Here is a 19,502-nt window from a genome sequence, read left to right on the forward strand (position 1 = left end):
AGCAGTATTTGGTACCTGCTAAAATTCCTAACACTATTTTTACCTCCCCTGTAAACATCCAACCAACACTAGGATTTAAAGGAAGCTACATCTGGAGAAATGGCTGTCTTATAAACAGCTTTTGGCCCCCCAGACTCTGCACCTCCCAAAGCCCTGTTCTGGTTCGCCAGGCTCTTGGAATGGTCAACAGTTGTCACACTCCATTGCTGGCCATTGTCCACTGGGAAAGGTAGGAGGCTCCAAATCCATCCCTCAGTGAAAGAGCAAACAGTGGGGCCTGTGGCTGCTTGGACATCAAAGTTGAGCAAACAGGCCTGGCAGGCCCTGCCTCTCCGCCTACATATCCTGCAAATGCCATATGAAGGAGCTTCCCTGAGGGGGTCACGACTTTCAGCTTGTCATAGCACACATCAAAGTTTGCACCACACACGAACTGGGTGCATGGGTTCGAATCAAGTCACCCAAGAGCGGATACTCAGCCATTGTGTCCCATTTTAATCCTGTGTTTTCCCAAGTAATTAAGCCTTCTTGCTTATGAACTTGTGACTAAGTAAAGCATCACTGAGAGGTTGTAACATCAAAGTGCCTTCCACCGTCTGTCCGTGTTTAGTAAAATTGGATTTCTTTCCCTTCTTGAAGAAAAACTAATTGAATTTAGCTGAAGGCTGGGTATATTTGCACGAGCCAGTGAAGGCTATGCCAAGTCACAGCGATCATCCTGGGACCCTGTGCGTTAGCCTTTCGCTGGCCTGGGTCAGAGCACAACACAGAAGGAGGCACCCAGACTCAGGCCAAACAAGTGCCTGTGGCATAAGGCTGGTGGAGGGCTCACTGAAAGAAGGGGACGGCCCCCAGTAACTGCTCCTCAAGCCAAGACTACACCCCAGCTGTTACTAGAGCTGGCAAAAGAGTTTCCTAGTAGAATGTTGGTTAATCTTTGGCAGAAAGGCTACCGAAAACAATGGTTATCACATCACTCAAGTCCTTGATGTCAGCAGTCTAAGTAAGCTTCTTAAGGCAAAGGCTGTGATGATGATTATCTGCATCTCCTCATGGCCTGGCACATCAGCACCTGACACAGTAGAGTTTGAAATATGTTTGCTGGACACACGAAATGGTAATAGAAAGAATGTCAGAACAAAGCTCCCCTCTCCTGAAGAAACAAAACCCTGTATCCCTTGTTTGCCGTTCTCATTGGGGAATTTCAATCTGAATTACTACTTCATTTACTAATTACCTGATTTACAGTGAGTGCAGCATGGTCCCATTTATGTGAAGTTATATATATATACATACAGAAGGATTGGTCTCTAGATAGAGGGAATTCAGTTCCCCGCTACTTTCTTCTCTATTATTTTTATAAAAACAATAAACCTATTTTTGGAAAAGAAAATCTCTGGTTCAATCCTGATATAATTACCTTTCCTTTTACCAATATGATTTCTGATCTTGATCCAGTTTTAACTCTCCTGCGTACATTCATAGTTGTATTTTAATTTACGTCACCTCAAATCCTTTTTGGAACTAAAAGGAAGACCTTAATTATGAATTAAGCTCTCATACAGACTTTAAAATTTTCTGTCCTATAGCACCATATTTCCTATTCAAAATTAAATAAAGTAGTACTATCTTTACTCTTCAAAATTAAATAATAAATACATACATAGATAAGGGTTCACATGGAGTTAGTCTCCTTAAGAATGGAGACTATTTTGTTCCACGTCCCCAAGGATCTAACTAATGCATTAAGCAAGTGCTCACCAAAGGCAGTTGAGGGGGAAATGATCGAGCTCCTCTCGGGGCCTCTCCTTTGATCTCTGACTGCCAGCATCCACGGGGGATGAAGGTTCTCTGCTTTCAGCCTTGAATCAAGCGGTGCTACCCCTCTACCTTCCTTCATCCAACTCCAATTAAAAGGTGGTGGCGTTTCAGGCCCAGCCAGTATGATACCAGAGGGTTTGGTGAACGATGAGAATCAGCGCGCTTCTCACACGGAGAAACTCCCTGACAGACTGTGCTGACGTGGACGTGGTAGTTCGTCGGGACTGCTCCCAGGGCGCCTTACCCGTGGGCCTGCTCGCCCTGACTGAGGTACTCCTGAAATTCCCTTTTACCAGACTCTACGTTTCCTTTTCCCCCCATAGTACATCTTACCTTCTAATATATTACAATTACTTAGTTTCTGGTTTACTATATATTTTTTAAATTTTTATTTATTTATTTTTAGAGAGAGGGAGAGGGAAGGAAAAAGAAAGGAAAAGAAATATCAAATCAATGTGTTGTTGCCTCTTGCATGTCCCCACTACTGGGGACCTGGCCTGCATCCTAGGCATGTGCCCTGACCAGGAATCAAACCGACAACCCTTGGTTCGCAGGCTGGCAACTCAATCCACTGAGCCACACCAGCCAGGGCCTGTGGTTTACTATATTTGTTTATTATCTGTCTCTGTCTCTCTTTATTCAGTGACTACCATCTGTATAGAAATAAGATCTATGAGGGTGGGGATCTTTGTCAAGAACAGTGGCTGGCAAACAGTAGATGCCCCCCAATATCTGTGATGTGAATAAATATACCAACCTGAGAGTATTCTATTTTCACTAGAAGTCTGTTTTCCCTGGGTACTTGAAGAAAGACAGGACACAAAATGGATGCTTAATACACCAATAATTAGTCCTAGGAAAACCAAAGCAAATAAATACAAGCCAACACTCTCACTTTGCTCAACAAGCATCACTGATTTGCTAATGGCTCTGGGTAAAGACAGGCAATCAGTTAAACCAACAACTCATTAGATTCAGAAAGCTATCTGCTCACTGATTGGCAGGACTCTTAAGTATAGTGTTATTTCCACTTGTCTCAATACTGAAAATACACTACACATAAGGGCACCTTCCCTTACCCCCTTTTCTCAACCACTGTTTGTCTCTTGCAGATGGTGACATCTGTAAGCTGGGAAAGATTGGTGGGTAGGGTGGAAGTAGGGGTGGGTAGATTATCAGTGGTAGAACAAACATGTACACTTGTGCACAGAGAGGTCTAACGTGAGCAGCACAGAATAACTTACCGTTTGTAACCTGTAGCATGTGTATTATCTCATTTCATTCTCACAAGCATATAGACAGCATCCACTCTGCTGCCAAATTCAGTCTTCTTATACCCCCTGCTTTGAAAATATCCTGTCCACACTGCTCTGACATCGCTGACTTCACTACACTCTCTCTACCCGCCTTTCTTTTCCACATTAGGCCACAAGCTCCCAGGGTCTCTCATTCCCCCAATGATTAGCACAGAGCCTCATTCAGAATACATATTTTCCAAATGTTTGCAGATAATGAATTTCAGGTGGAGAAATGGTGTCCAAAGAATTCTGAAACTCAACTAAGGGTCAGAACCAGGACTAGACTCCAGGTCTCTCAACTACAAAGTCCATTTACATCAATTTTTTTCTTGTAAAGACTAAGTGCTTGCCCCTGGCTGGGTAGCTCAGCTGGTCAGAATGCTGTCCCAGGACACCAAGGTTGCAGGTGTGATCTATGGTCAGGGCACGTATAAGAAGCAACCAATGAATGCATAAATAGGTGGAACAACAGACTGATGTGTCTCTCTTTCTCTGTCTTCTCTCTCTCCCTGGAAAATCAATCAATTAAAACAAACAAACAAATGAAAATAAACAAAAACAAAAAACCAAAAACCTAAGTGCTGGGAGCTAAAGAGGCAAATAAGGAAATGGAGTGCTAAGAACAAGTTCATGACAGAAGAGCAGAGAAGAGAGACTTATCTGAAGTACAGCTAAGTCTCTCAGGCAGTCTGAAGCAGTGCCGCCCCTATATTATAAAATCCCTGTATGTTGGTGTCCAGCACATTTATGATCCTTCCAAAGGTGGCTAGGGCCGGCAAATAAAAGCCCCGAAAATCTGCTTGAAGGAAAAATTTAAATTGGTACATTCTGCTATAAATTTCAGTGGCTACTACTAAAGTGGCCAGTCTGTTTCCTTCACATGCATTTCTTTATGCTCTTAGTCAATTCTTTTGCACAATCACAGCATCCAGCACTAGCCTGGGATCTGGCAGAGGGAGGCAGCAGTAAAACACATGAATTTTGTAGGCAGTGAGACCAACTGCTAAATTCTGTGTGTGTGACCTTAGACAAATCGTTTTATCTTGCTGGTTGTCAGTTGTCTCACCTGCAAAGTGAGAATAACGACAGATACGTTTGTGGGTGATTGTGAAAATTAACAATAACTCTTACACGAAGTGGACTGCTTTGATGGTCACACAACAGCTACACCCTAAGGGAAGGGTGAGCAGGTAGGAAAAGAGCAGGGCCTCCACCGGAAGAACGGGAATGTGCCCACCTTCCCTTATTCCCATCAGAACCTCCAAAGAAAGAGCCCAGAGGAGCCCTTGCTGAGGACAGTGACTGCAGACTTCTCAACACACATAGATGGTGGGTCATGAAAACACGAAGGTAACTCACACAAGTATACTTAATTACTTAAGACAGGCTTTCAAACATTTCATTGCTTCAATAATTCAAATGACTTGCGTAAGGTCACGAAGCCGATGAATGATGGAGCTGAGACCCACAGCTCCATCCCTTTCCACATCTCCTATACTTTCCCCTGCACTGGGTACAGACCAGTACCTTAGCCTGACTTTGTCTCCCTGCTTCTGGAGAAGACAGCAGAGTAACGGGCAAGTGTGGAAGAGGACTCAGGAATGGGATCTGAAGAGATCTGAATAAGGGAGCCCTGTGTGGAAGGAGATCTCTCACCCGCAGTTTCGGCTGATGGCTGCCACCATAAGTGCTGTCCAGCCAAGCTTGTGCCTTGCATTGACATCTGCACCATCCGCCAAGAGCCTAGAAGACAGAGGAATATTTTCAGTGTACAGCGTATCACGGACCTAGGAGTGGAAGAAATAAGACAGTCAACAAACTGTGGGGCTGGATGACCCTGGATATAGGTAAAGGCCTTTGAGAAATAAACAAACACCCATCCCAGCATCTCTGGCCAGTCTCCCCAACCCCAGGCTTCCCCTACTTCTCTTCCTACTTCCCTTAAATGAGTCTGCCCCTTGCTCTTCTCCCCCTGGCCTTGTGAGGAAAAAATGTGCCTTCCCACCTAATTACCCTGACACTCCTACTCCCTCAGTCGGGAGTGCTCCCGCCCCTGCTGCCTGTTCTAACCCTACTCTCGTGCCATGGGATGCAATCCTGGCTTGAGGAGTCTCCCTGAGAAGGCTTCCTTGACTTACCCAGTCCACAGATCTCTCTTCCTTCCTTAGTATTTCCCTGTTCTTAGCACCAAATGCCCAGGGACACTTTTTTCAAAAAGATTTTTTATTTATCTATTTTGAGAGAGAGGCGAGTCGAGGAAGGCAGAGTGGAAGAGAATGGTGCTAGGTTGCCTCTCCACCTGGTCCATAACCCAGGCATGAGTGCCTCAACCAGGAACCCAACTGGTGGCCCTTCATTTTGCTGGCCAGCACTTAATCCACTGAGGCACACCAGCCAAGGCCCAGGGACACTTCTTATCTAGGTAGCTCCTGCTCTATAAAAGGATCACACTCTTCAAGTTTATCTGTATGGGGGCTCTTTGAAAACTGGAAATCTTTTAACGCAGGGAAAGACGGAAACAGTGGTAGAAATTCAAAATTGGGTCTCTACAAGAGTCCACGTGGGCCTATTTGACTCTATATGCCAATGCCTGGCACGCTGTGGGGGCACAGTGGTTGCTGGATAGATGAACAAAGACAGGGTTTTTAAGTATCCACTAAAGGCCTGAATTCTGGGTCCTGGGAAGAGAGCCGGGCAACGTGGAAGTGAATAGAGAGAAGGGAAGTGAATAGAATGAACTCTTACTCAGCACCTACTACAAGCAGAAACTGCCCTCAGAACTTCACATACATGCTTTCCTTTACTCTTTGCACAAGCTTAAGGAGCTGATACTCACTTCTTTTCATAGATGAGATAACAGGCTCAGTGAGGTAGAATGACATGCTGAAGGTCACAAACTTGTAGAGGCAACACAGTGACTGGAACCCAGGTGGGTAACGGCTCTACAGCCTGAATCCTTCTCACCTGGTCATCCTTCCTCTAGGCTAAACATGGTTCCATGTCACACAGAAGACAAAAGACTACACTCACTTCAGCAACTCCACAATATGTGCTGGGTCCTGGGCTAGATCCTAGGATCTAGGGGGTGAGGGGACTGCATGGCGTCTACCCTAGCGAAGTATATAATTTGGTTGTGGGGAAGGACTGGGCAGAGTAGGAACCAAAGCCTGTAGTGTGCGGCTTCCCACCAGAAATGTTACAGAAGGCCAGGAAAGGAGGAGACCGAAAGTCAAGAGTGATTGTTCAGACAGAAGTGAAGCCATTTGTCTGAACAAAGGAGGTCTGCTTATGAGGAATGGCGGTGGCAGGGGCGGGTGTCTGGGGGAACTGGGAGGGTATCTAGTCTTCAGTGGGTTCTAGATGAAGGGGCACCAGCAGAAAGCCCAGAGGCTTGGGGATGAGTCCTAGTGCCATTTTTATGTAGTAAATGCTCCTCTGGACCCAGCCAAATAAAACCTCTATGCTGTTTAATAAGTAAGCAGGTGACTAAGGTTTGGGAGGGTGAAAAGACACAAAGCCTGAGGGGGAGACAGACCAAAAAGCACGTACCTGTACTCGGATGAGCGCACACCAAGGGAACCTAACCCAGTCTTAGTGACCCAGAGGTCTCCCTGAGAAGGTGATAACAGAGAGCCAGCCAGAAGAAAAGGGTGCGAGGGAGGGCAGGGTGCTCCAGGCAGAGGTGAAGCCTCTCTCCCCGAGAAGACAGCACGGGGTGTATGAGGACCTGCAAGAGGTCTGGCGTGACTAGGGCACAAAACGTAAGAGGAGAGTGCCAGGAGCGGAGGCTGGGAAACCCTCGTCTCTCGTGTCTGGTCTGGAGGATTTCTTCTGGGTCTCTTACCATGTATACTTCTTTTATGGAGGAACAATTCTGTATGGCCAAGAATGCTAAAGAAGTTAAAATAACCTGGGGATGAATTTTCTATGAGATTAAAAAAAAATCACTTTTTTTGCACAAAATTTTGTCCTTAATTTACACACCTTCCCTTGTTTGCAGGCCAACTGGTACTGTGGAGAGTACAGGGTTCTGAGAGCTAAGAGACTGGAGTCCTGACCCTAACTGTGATTCAGACAGATGGCCTCACTTCTCCGATCCTCATCCAGAAGTCTCGAATATCAAGACCAAAATCAGAGGTTTGTGAAGGGAAATACTTGAACTGTGCCTCAAAGGGGAACAGTTTAGAGACAAGGGAGGAAACGTAAGGCAGTGTAGACAAAAGGAATAGGATACTATTCAGAAGCAGGGAAGCAATGGGAAGGCATGTTCAGAGACCAGGCGGATCCGTCTGGGCCACAGCTGGCAGCAGAGGAGCACCTGCCGAGGTGTGCAGGGCCTCAAAACCCCAGCCAGGAGGCTGAGACAGCGGGCATAAACTTTTTTTGAGCCGCGTGTTTCTTTAAGAGTATGATCTTAAAACTGATGACTCTCTCCAAAAAAGTACACAGGAGCACACATTCCCACCCCACCCTGTTTTGTTTTTTGTTTTTACATACAACGTCCAGGGGTTCACAGATCCTCATGACATCAACAGTGGACCCTAGGTTACAAACCCAATCTAAAGAGTTGACAAATGCCTGGCATGTGTGCCAATGTCCTGCACTCCTGCCCCTAAGTCAAAAATCACAAATCTCTCCACACAGTTCTTTCCTGTGGAGCCTTTAAAAGAGCCTTGAAATCCTCAACACTGGTTCCAATCAGCCACCATCAATCAAATGAAGCTGGCATCAAAGAGCAAACCTATTTGCCATTCCTCAGACTCTCACCATAGGTAGTGGGGGTTGTCAGTGAAGGTTTTGGGGCAATAGAAATTACAAAATTAACCTAATAGCTTAAGCAGGCTAAATGTGAAAGGGGAGGGAGTAGGAAATGGGGACCAGGAGACCAGTTTGGAGACTGCTAGAATGCAGACCTAAGGAGATGAGCTGGGACAGGACATGAGAAAGCAGGGTGTGGCTAGGAAAGGGCACGGCTAGCGCAGCCAGAACCCCTCCTGCTTTCACTGGGTCAGTGACCCATGTTCCCCTCCCTGGCTGGGCACAGAGAATTCCAGAAGCAGCGCTGCTCTACAGATAGTTGCCTCCTCCTCCTGCTCCTCGAGGGTTGAGTGCAGTATAACAAAAAGGATGAATGAAGGGCTTTGGTGTAAGGTTAGACCTGAATTCAAATTCTGGTCCAGCTGGGTAACCCTAAGCAAATCAATTCTCTATGAGACTCAGTTTTCTCACCTACCAAATAGGGACGATAATCTCTAATTTACAGTGACTGCAGCCCAATGCCGGGCATACAGTAGGTACTCAACACAGGGCGGCTGCTGCCTGCCGCCCTTCTCTACTTGCGTGCCTCGGAGGGAACACAGTGTTCTGGTCTCAAGCTGGTAATGGCAGGTTGGCCAACACCCAGGGGTTCTGAGACAGGGCCACACAGGATCACCTGGGTGATTCAGCCAGGCTGGCTCCAGGGACTCTTTTGTTCATTTATTCAGCAAATGCATGCACTCACACACTCTGTGTCCAGCCATATGCTAGCTACTGACGAGGAGACAAGACAGAGGTTCTTACTTCCCAAGACCTAAGCCAACCAGGCTTTTCTTTTATCTGCATATTTGTTTATTACTCCCCCCCAACAAATAATTGTACTTTAAAGTACACTCACACTGCTAATCATACAACAATTCCACTTTTCAAACTGCTGCATAATTCTCCATGGCACTTCCAACCAAACTTCCCCCCTCTGCTCTCTATCTCCTGACCAACAGGAGCAGTGCTCAAAGGACATCCTCTTAGGTGTGCCCTTTGGCCCTGTGTATTTCCCTGGACCATTTACTCGGAGTGAGATGCAGCTGTACGATTTACATTACTTGATTTGACTAATAGTGCCAAGATCCTCTCCAGGACAGCTGCTCCATGTACCCTCCACCAGGAGGACCAGGGGACTTCCCTGTGTACCACTCTCAAGCCAACACTCAGCAATAGCCAGCCTCCTAACCACTGCAAGTCCAAGTGTAAAGGATCTCACACTACTGTGTTAATTTGCATTACCAACAATTTTGAGCTACTTGTTATATGCACATTAGCATTTTAGGGTCTCCTTTTCTGTACACTGCAGGGCTTTCTTTTAAGAGGAGGGACTGCTGGGAGAAAGGGCTTCTCCAACCTTGCTCATCTTTTCAATTAAGAGAGTAGAAAGAACACAGGGCAGAGTCAGGAGACCTGGGTTCTAGTTCCAGTTCTGCCACCTCCCACTGTTAAATCCTAGAGAAGGCATATAGTCTCTCTAAGCTTCAGTCTCTTCATAGGTCTATTAGGGTTTCAGGAGGGGACAGTGTAATCTGAGGGAAAGGGCCCCACAAACCTGAAGGATCATTCCCAGGAGACAAATCTGTGTTCTGCAGTGAGACTCCCGCTCTTGAGCCCTGCCCAGCTTCCCTACTGAGCACCATCTTTTGCAGTCTCTTGGACCTGAGGTGTAATGGGAAAGGCAATGACCCTGGAATCCCAAAGCTGGAGTTCACATTCTGGCTCTGTCACTTGCTAGCTGTGAAATAGGGGATATTAAACCCCCATTGTGCAAGGTGGTTGTAAGGATAAAAAGAGACAGACATGGTTTAATTTCATGGGAGTGGTGGCACCTGGTAGATTAAGGAAGAACCAGAAAAAATAAACGCCAGCACAAGCTAGCCAGACTACAGACAACTTTTCCTCTTTAGGAGCTGAGTGGGCCCTTCCCCTACCCCCACTTCCCCTCTGTGTACAGCAGCTCTAAAAGTTAGGCCCGAGTCTCCTCCATTTCATTTTGTTGCTTTGCAAGTGAATGCCCAGCGGGCAGTCATTTCAAAGTCCTGGGCCAGCTGGGCCGGTGGCTGCCTGCTGAGAGTGGCTGAAAGGGCCTCTGAGGCCTCAGAAAGCCACCCTTGCTCTCCCCTGTGATTTTCACCAATGGACAAAATGCGGCAAGTGAATTAATCTCTTTTAAAAAGAGCAATGCTTGTGACAGAGCACGGTGTCTCCGAAAAGGTTAGGATTCCATCATCCCCGAGATGATGAGTGGAATGCTTAATGCAGGTTGCCACTCGGGGCAGAGCAGCTTGTGTCCAGGGGCTGGGAGTGGGGGGTGGGCACTGTAAGCCTTTCGGGGCTCACTGACTGTGAAAGGTCCTTCCCTAATGAACTAGGTCTCCTGCTTGGCAGGGCAGTGGTGGGTGACACTAATTGGGGATGACCCAGGATAGAAGCTAGAAAGGAGACCACACTAGAAGTCCAGAGGTGAGTCCCAGCTCTCATATAACTAACTTGCAAGCAGTAGAGCAGGGCAGGAGAATAACAGGAGAGACCTCACTTCGAATGCGGGCTCCGGCACTTACTGGGTGGGTAGCTGTGAATGAACGGCTTAGCCTCTCGGACCCTAACTTAGTCCCCCTTATCAGAGTGACAGCTCCTGCTCTCTGGGCCTGTTTCCACATGTGTTAAAAAATGGAGAACACCCTGCCAGCCCTACCCCATAGGGTACCCACACAGGGGTACCAGGAAGAGAGAATGAGACAAAACATGTAAAAATACTTGGTACGCAATAGGGCAATGTATAAATAGAAGAGCCTGTGCTATTATCATTCTTATTTTCCAATTAGAGTCTACTCCATTTTAAGGGTATAGAATATATGAAAGGTATACATAACACTTGGAATGTGAGTCCCCAAATGTTTCAAATTCCCAGGCGAGGGCCTCAGTAGAATAAGGGCTCCTTAAGCCAAGAGCTGAGGATTTCTACAAAAGAGTAACAAATCAAGGGGAGAAACAAAGCTGTTTCAATCTCCTAGGGATCCAAGAGAGTTCCGAAGACTGTGGACCACACAGGCAACAGTGATTACCTCCGATGGAGAAGGGTGAGGGGATGAGGGAGCCCTACTTGCTGTGAAAGCTCCTGTATTGTCCGAAGTTTTGTTTTTTACAACAATGAACATACTATTATTCCAAAAAAACTTTCTTAGGAAAAAATAAAATATCATTTTTATCTCCAAGAAGCCTTCCCTGAGACAGCTCCGATGCTGCCACGGTGCCTCTGCCAAACGGTACCAACAGGTGTCACTGTTGCTTGGTCTCACTCCCGCAGCAGCGGCACGGTCCTTCAGAACTGAGGGTGTGCTTCGTCTCTGCGCCCTGGTGCTGGCAGAGACGGGCTCACCCATCAGAGGGCCCCGGGGCTGAACCACTGAATCTCCACAGCAGTTTCCTACATAAATCTCTGACCAATATGCCTGTTTTCTGCTGGGAGTTACTTGTTTTATACCCATGTGCCTGACTTTTTCAAAGTATTTAGGTTCCTGTGTGTATGTGGGTGTGGGTGTAGGTGCAGGACACAGGGCTGAGAACACAGACACGGACCTGGGCTAGCGGCCATGGTTTCAGTCACAGCTCTCTCAGCAACTAGCTGTGTGATCCTGGATAACTCTCTCTGAACCTTACCTTTCTCTTCAGTAAAATAAGGAAACTGAATTAAATGATTTCTCAAGTCCCTACCAATTCTAAAATCCTAGGACTCTAACTATGTGTAGCATCAAAATTGAGAAGTGGATTCCTAGCAGACATGGACATCAGCAAGGCTTCCAAAGGAAAGACAGCTCCTCGGGCTTCCTGTGTGTAGAAGGGAGGGAGAGAGTCCCACACAGGAAAATGGGGGCCGTTCTGACTTATTCTGTCTAACCAGCTCGCCTACTCAGGAGAGGGAGAGTTGCCACTTGATTCTTCTTCCTCCTCATTTTATGACCAATCAATACCAAGCGGCCACTGAACTTCAATTGTTCATTGTTCCAACTGATTTCCGGATCCTTAGCATGAACTGGCCCTCAGCTGCAGCTGGGGAGGGGCCTGAAGGGTAGGGAGCCCTGTCCCACCTGCATCAGAGGCCTGGAAGCAGTGAGCCATGCAGACTCAATCATGATCACTATCAGGGCAACAGGGCCCTGGCTGGAGCCTCACAGAAGGTCCTATTTACAGTAATAACAGCACCAGGCCAGGCTGTTTGAGCAGAAGCAAGGCGCCTGGGGCTAGAATCCATACACAGCCTCCATCTGTGCCTTATCTACCCAGTCAGCCTGGACTGGGAGGGGTGGGCAAAGGAGGAGCCGCTGCTTTAGACCCCAGCCTGGGCCAGCAACTTCAGGCAGGGTCCCGGGCTCTAACTCCACAGACACAAGGCTTCTCAGGCAACTTCTGCATCTGCTACTTGGACTTAGCACTCTCCTTTGAGCCCCCCCTCAAGCCCCTTCCTCTAGGAAGCGCTCCAGAAGTTCTCACTCCCAGTGAGTTGGCCTATCCCAGCACTGTCATGCCCTGGCTACCCGAAAAGGAAGTGGGTGGGCAGTGAGAGGGAAGACGGACTGGCATTTATGCAGCACCTATAAGTGCAGGCACACTGTATAATGTGCCTGCACACTTAAAATTTTCTGGACCTGAAGAATGGTCTGCAGACATCAATCCAATTCAATCCTTCCTTTTATACATACAGATATCGAGGAGATTCAAAAAGCATCATCTGCCCTGGCTGGTGTGGCTCAATGAATTGAGTGCCGGCCTGTGAACAAAGGGTCGCTGGTTTGATTCCCAGTCAGGGCACATGCCTGGGTTGTGAGCCTGGTCCCTGGCAGGTGGCACCAAGAGGCAACCACACACTGATGTTTCTCTCCCTCACTTTTCCCCTCCCTCCCCATCTCTAAAAATAAATCTTTTTTTTTTTAAAGCATCTTTAGCCTTGGAATAGGCTGATCCGAACAGGAGCCTGCACCTGTCTTCCAGGCTATGTGACTGCGGGCAGGTCATGTTAACTTCTCTGAACCTCACCTAACATCAGCCGGCCAGACCTAACTAACAAGGGTACTGAGATGACCAAAGGAAATAATGTATGTGAAAGCACTTAGATTTTCCAAACGTAATAAGTTGTTATTGTTCTTATTGTTCTATTTGCTCAAAGGCACAGAGTGGAGGAGCTGTTATCAGAACCTCAATGAATACTGCTGAATTAAATGGAGTACAGTCCAAAGCTGGGACAACCATTCTTTGTCCCACCTCCCTTACAGTTTCTAGCAGGAACCTGGCACACACTAAAGTATATAGATTATTTTCCTTAACTTCTTATTTTAAAATGATTTCAAATATACAGAACAGTTACAAAAATGGCACACACACACACAAACTCCCTCATATATCCTTCACTCAGAAACTCATTACATTTTGCCTCATGAGCTTTACTACTCCCGTGAGAGTTCGTTGCAGACACCATGCCCTTTACTTCTGAATCCTTCAGCACCTATTTCCTAGCGTGAGGACATTCTCTTGTATAACCACTAACCAATAATGATCAAATTCAGAACAGTTAACATTAAAATACTTTTATCTGATATAAGCCCATATTCAATTTTTTTCAATCATCCCAAGAAGATCCTTCACAGAGATCTTCCCCACCCCCACAGTCCAGATATAGGCCTGGATCAATACTAGAATAAAGCATTCCATGTGTCTTCAGTTTCTTTTCATTGAAAGTAATTTCGCAGCCTTTCTTTGATTTTCATAATATTGATATTTTTGCAGAGTAAGGTTAGTTTGTTTGTAGAATGTCCTTCAGTTTAGACAGCAATTTTTTGAGGAACTACTTTCTATTATTCATCCATTCACTCCACAAACTCTTCATGAGACTGGTTATTGTAATACTCTTATAAGGCTACTGAGAGCACTTTGATCAATTCTGGAGTGCCCTTGACTTCATGGTATTCGGTGGACAGCTACACACTTGGCGAGCAGCTAAAATACACCTGGAGGAAAGTGCTACATGTGTGTAGGTCATAGCAACTGAACCATGGGGACAACTTCCTGGAGTCAGAGACCTAAGCTGTGCCAGGGCAGATTCCCCTAATGATTCTGTGATCCTCTGTGGGAAATATCTCTGCTTCCCCAAGCAGTGTGTGCCATGGCTGAAATTCAATAAAACAGGAAAAGCAAAAATATAAGGCCAGAAAGGGGAGGGGATGGTCCAGAGCACCCTCATATGGGCAGCTCTGCCCAGGGCTATATTCTATGTCCCAGTTAGCAGCTGCCTTCCTGACAAGAAGGCCTATCCTACCCATGCAGCTAAGTGAGGAAAAGGGCCATGGGCGCCACCTACTGGCTCCACAGCAGGATGCTAGGCTGCTGTACAGGGCAGCTGGGCAGCTAGCTGGTTGCCCGGAAGCTTGACACACTACAACATTGAGACAGAGATGGCTCAAACTTCTCAACTAGCGTTGGCATGTGAGCCACCAGTGCTGAGCTCCAAACCTCGTCAGATTTTCAGTAAAGAATGGACTGGCCAAAGCCAACCACAATACCTGGGCAAAGATTTGGCTTTCATTACTTCAGGCTCATTCCAGTAACAAAACTTAAGTAGCCTCATTTTAAAGCCAGAATCTGTGTTGGTTACTGAGATTAATTGGACATGGTGAGTTATAATGAGTTCCTTGCCCATAATGAGTTCCAAGTCTGAACTGGGGGTAGGGAAATGAGACAAGTAAGTACACAAAATAAGTGTGTTAAGTATCACAGTTGCTCTGAGAGCTGTTTGTGGAGTCAGTGACCATACAGTATGCTTGGCTCTTCCTGTCTTGCAAAACTCTTAAATGATGAAGCTCATAAAAGCTCACATTTCTTGGGTAGCCTACTACACATCAGGCACTTGACATGTATGAACTCATCTAATCCAGTGATTAGAGAAGGAGCCTGAGCCTTTCGGAGGGTAACTGATTTGCTTAAGATTACATGGCCAATAAATGGCAGTCCAGAACCAGGAGCCCATGCTCCCTCTACTGAACCACACCACTACCCAGGGCACGCATCCTGTCTTCTTCCCTTCTTTCCTATGTAAGCCTGGGGTCGGTATACCACTAGTATCTGATAGAACTAACCAACTGACAGGAAATAATAAAGGAGGAAAAGCATTAAGTGGAAAAAAGGTTGAGGGACAGAGATACGCTTTGATTAGTTCTGCTTTCTAGAACCTTCCCTGCGAAGAGACATTCTTCTCATAGACTCAAGATGAGCAAGACCCAATCCATCCCTTCTTTTTCTTCTTTTTGGTGGTCTCCATAGTATCCCCACCACTTTCAGAGTCACTGGCAATACAATGCTTTAAAGTGGTCTTGTCTTTAGGTTAAAACAAGCTTGGCAAACAAATCCAAACAAAGGTTAAAGAAGTACAGGAAGCCCTGGTTCTCAGTAAACTAGGCTGACCACAAGCTTAACATAATCCAGGAGTACATAATGCAGCTGCCAAGAAAGCTAATGCAAGCTCAGGCCACATTAATGGAATCACAAAATGTCTAACAAAGGGGATCACAGCCCTACTCCTCATGATAATGATTATGCCACACTGTAATTCAGAAGGGGTACCAAAAACTTTTGTGACTGTTTCATTAGAAAATGACCAGGACGGGGGAAAGACTTGAAACCACAATTTAGGGAATCAAAGCTTATTTGGCTTGGAGCTCTGTCTCCTGATATTTAAAGGTCTGGAACAAGAAAAGGGAGCAGTGCAGTCCTACAGGACCAAGTGGGGACCAAAGAGGAAGCTGGAGAGGGACCTCACTACCTAACAGCAGCCCACCACATGCCACACACTATGCCAGGTGCGTACAGGGAGGGGCAAAAGTAGGCTTGCAGTTTTGAGTATACAAAACCGAGTTTATTCCTATATTATTATTTATTAATTATTGTGTTACTTTCCACATGAACAACTGTAAACCTACTTTTGCCCCACCCTGTATTCAAAATTCATCGCAACATTAAATATTTTTCTAATTACAAAATGCCTTTGCTTCTATTACTCCAGTTGCCCAGAATGTCTTTTCACCGAGCTCCTTGTATCCAAATACTGTACCATCTATCTGCAGGACCATACTAAATGCCACCTTGTTGATGGAACTTAAGCTTCTTATTTTTTTAAAGATTTTACTTATTTTTAGACAGGGGAAAGAGAGGGAGAGAAACATTGATGTGAGAGAAACATTGATTGGTTGCCTCTCAAACATGCCCCAACCAGGGACGGTGCTGGCAACCCAGGCATGTGCCCTGACTAAGAATCAAACTGGCAACCTTTTGCTTTGTGGGATAATATCCAAGTGAGCCATGCTGAGCCATGCTGATTTTTCATATGCATTAATTATAATTTTCTTACCAGATGGCAAGTTCCTTGAAAGGCAAAGGTCACCATGATACATGGCTCCTCCTCAATGCCGACTGGGGCATATTTCTCATAATGGGCCTTAAGGATGGATAAATGCCACAGAAAATACAGAAGTGGCCAAAAAGCATACAAAAAGATGATCATGAGACCATATATCCATGATGACCATTAGCCATCGGGAAAATGCAAATCTAAACCGCAATGAGATACCACTTCACATATACTAGGATGGCTATAATAAAAAAGATTGACAATAACAAATGTTGGCAAGAAGTGGAAAAATCAGACCCCTCACATCCACTGCTCTAAGAATGCAAAATGGCGCAGCCACTTTTGAAAATAGTCTGGCAATTCCTCAAAATGTTAAACATAGAGTTACTATAAGACTGAGCAGTTCCATTCCTATGTATATCTCTAGGTATCTTTTCAAGAGATACAGAAAAATGCATTCACACAAAACCTGTACACAAACGTTCACAGGACACAGGAATGTTCACAGCAATATTATTAATAACGGCCAGAAAGTAAAAACACAAAGGTCCATCTTTGATGAGTGTACCATAAATAATACGTGGTGCATCTATACAAGGAATGCGATCGGCCATACAAAGGGACGAAGAACGGATGCCTACTGCAATATCATCAGTCTTGTAAACGTTGTGCTAAGTGAAAGCCCGACACGGAAGGTCACATATCGGATGATTCCATTTACATGAAACGTTCAGATGGGCCAATCCAGGGACAGAAAGTTGCTCAGTTGTTGCCAGGGTCTGGGGAGGGGGAAATGAGGGAATTTCCCATGTTCCTCCTATGAACATTCATATACAGGTTTTTGTGTAAATGTACATTTCTATATCTTTTGGGCAGATAACCTAGGGGTATAACTATTGGGTCCTACGGTACTCTATGGTTAACATTCTGAGGAACCGCCAGACTGTTTTCCAACGCGGCCACACCACTTTACATTCTCACAGCAGTGAATGGCAGGGGTCTGCTAATGGGGCTGGATATTGTGATGGGGGGGGATAGTTGATGAAAATGTCCTGGAGTTAGACAGTGGCAGTGTTTGCATGATCTTATAAAAAACTAAAACTGCACTGTACATTTTAAAAGGGTAAATTTTATGGTACATAAAATATCCTCAAAAGGAAAAAGAAAGAATGAATGAATGCTTGATCAATCAGAGTTTCCTAATCTTCAGGAGGCAGAAAGTACCTTATACCTAGAGGCACCCAACTGAGTGCAGGAATTTGCCCATCAGAGAATCTAAAGAATGGACCTGAATACTGGGGAGGAAGTAAGGCCAGAGACAAAAAATGCCTTGGATCCTGTCTGACCCATACTTGGAAGCTACGGCTATGACTGAGCCCCAGTGGGTCCTGCCCTGCCTGCTGGACTTTGAACCCCTGGGGATTCCAGGGGCCTCCCTCTGTGTTTCATATCCTGTTCCTGCTCACTGTGCATCTGCAAAGGCTAGTCAAACACACACACTTCCCAGGAGGCCTGGGTGCTATCCCCCCAAACAAAAGGCATTGAGATGGAAGCCTCAGATCAGCCTCAGAGAGGATTCTTATGCAGCCTCCCATCCACATGAATGGCCAGTCCGCCTGCCCAGCTGCTGTACCCTCCTGCTGGGTAGCCTCTGGAGAATAAACAGGGTTTCATTCAATTGATCAATCAATCAACCGGCCAGACTCCATCCCAACTCTGTGCCTTCTGAGTGTCCACTCGGCCTCGAGAGACTAGCTATGGTGGAGGCAGGAGGAGGTGCCCTGCCATTCAACTTTGCTGTGATGGCACAGCCTCGGTGAGGAGACACAGATATAAGTGAGGAGAAAAGCAAGGAGGTGAAAACTAAACATGATACGATGTAGCTCTGACTTTAAGGCTCTGGGAATTTTGATAAGAACTGTAAACATGGGCCAGAACAAGCAGTGAACTGCAGTGAGAAAAAGCACATACTTTGGGGTCATGTGGGCCTTGGTTTAAATTGCAGCCCTTCTCTTACTAGCTGTGAGGTAGTAAATACTAAATCTGTCTGAGCCTCAAGTTGTCTCATATAAAAAATGGACACAGCACAATGTTTTTGCAATACTGCAGGAAGCAATAAAAACAATACAGTACCTACTATGATGCCTCTCATAGAGTGGGTATTTAATACAGCTAGTACTCCTAGAAAGGATGAGCTTTCTGGAAAAGGAAGGGCAATCAAGCATGAACAGGATCTAGACAGACAGAAGGACAGGGGTGGAACGGGAAGCACTAGAAAGGCCCACGGGCAGGAATGATGAAGCTGTATGTCTGGGCAGCGGGAAGCCAAGTCTGACAGGAAGGGGGGCTCCTGGGAAGGAGGGGAAGGCCAGGCTCGGCTGGTGGTCAGTGTGGGAGCAGGGGTGTCAGCGAAGAGGAGGGATGGGGAGGACAGGGAAGGGGTCTGCATTGGACAGTTTATCTTCAGGAACCTTGTGGGCTCCCAGTAAGGCAGATGGAAAGGGTTCTCCCTTTGCTAGAAAACATCTCCCTGAGCCTGGAAGAGAGCTGAGCGGAACCTGAGACTCTGGCAAGCCTCCCTCTGTGTTTTGGCCTCACAGCCTTCTCATCTGTCAAAAGAAGTGGTGGGCCACTTCCAAGTGGGCAAATGATTTAAGCTAACAGAACTTGTTTCATCATCTGTGAAATGGGGCTACAGTGCCTGCACAGTTGTGAGGATTTAGTGATTAAAGCCTCACATAATAAGGCATTCAATAAATATCAGCCACTAATAGCAATATTTAAGTTATCAAAATGTTTTATATTTATAACATACATAAAATATATAAAACAATATATTTAAAACAAAAATTATGTTATTAAAGAAACATGTTATAAACATTAAATAAAATTCCTAATATATGTAAGTTCTTTAAAAAAAATAGTAAGCCCTGGCTGGTGTAGCTCAGTGGATTGAGCGCGGGCCTGCGAACCAGGCAATCGCGGTTCGATTCCCAGTCAGGGCACATGCCTGGGTTGCAGGCTGGTTCCCTGCAGGCCAGTTCCCAGCAGGGGACGCATGAAAGGCAACCATACATTGATGTTTCTCTCCCTCTCTCCTTCCCTTCCCCTCTAAAGATAAATAAATAAAATTTTTAAAAAAATCACTTGAATTTATTAAAAAAAATAGTAAAACTAAGCATAAC

General features: G+C 45.8%; 1 protein-coding gene across 5 annotated transcripts in view; it reads right to left on the reverse strand.

The window, feature by feature from the left end:
- Nucleotides 1–19,502, reverse strand: part of CLPB (caseinolytic mitochondrial matrix peptidase chaperone subunit B) — a 156,056-nt gene that overhangs the window by 117,892 nt on the left and 18,662 nt on the right. For all 5 annotated transcript variants that reach the window (XM_053670747.1, XM_053670748.1, XM_053670746.1 and 2 more), the window contains exon 3: nt 4,776–4,862. In XM_053670747.1, coding sequence (XP_053526722.1) covers nt 4,776–4,862 — 87 coding nt within the window. The remainder of the gene's footprint in view (nt 1–4,775; nt 4,863–19,502) is intronic.

Source organism: Artibeus jamaicensis, unplaced genomic scaffold, assembly GCF_021234435.1.
Source record: "Artibeus jamaicensis isolate MK-2021 breed Jamaican fruit bat unplaced genomic scaffold, CSHL_Jam_final contig_64, whole genome shotgun sequence".
NCBI classification, from domain to species: Eukaryota; Metazoa; Chordata; class Mammalia; order Chiroptera; family Phyllostomidae; genus Artibeus; species Artibeus jamaicensis.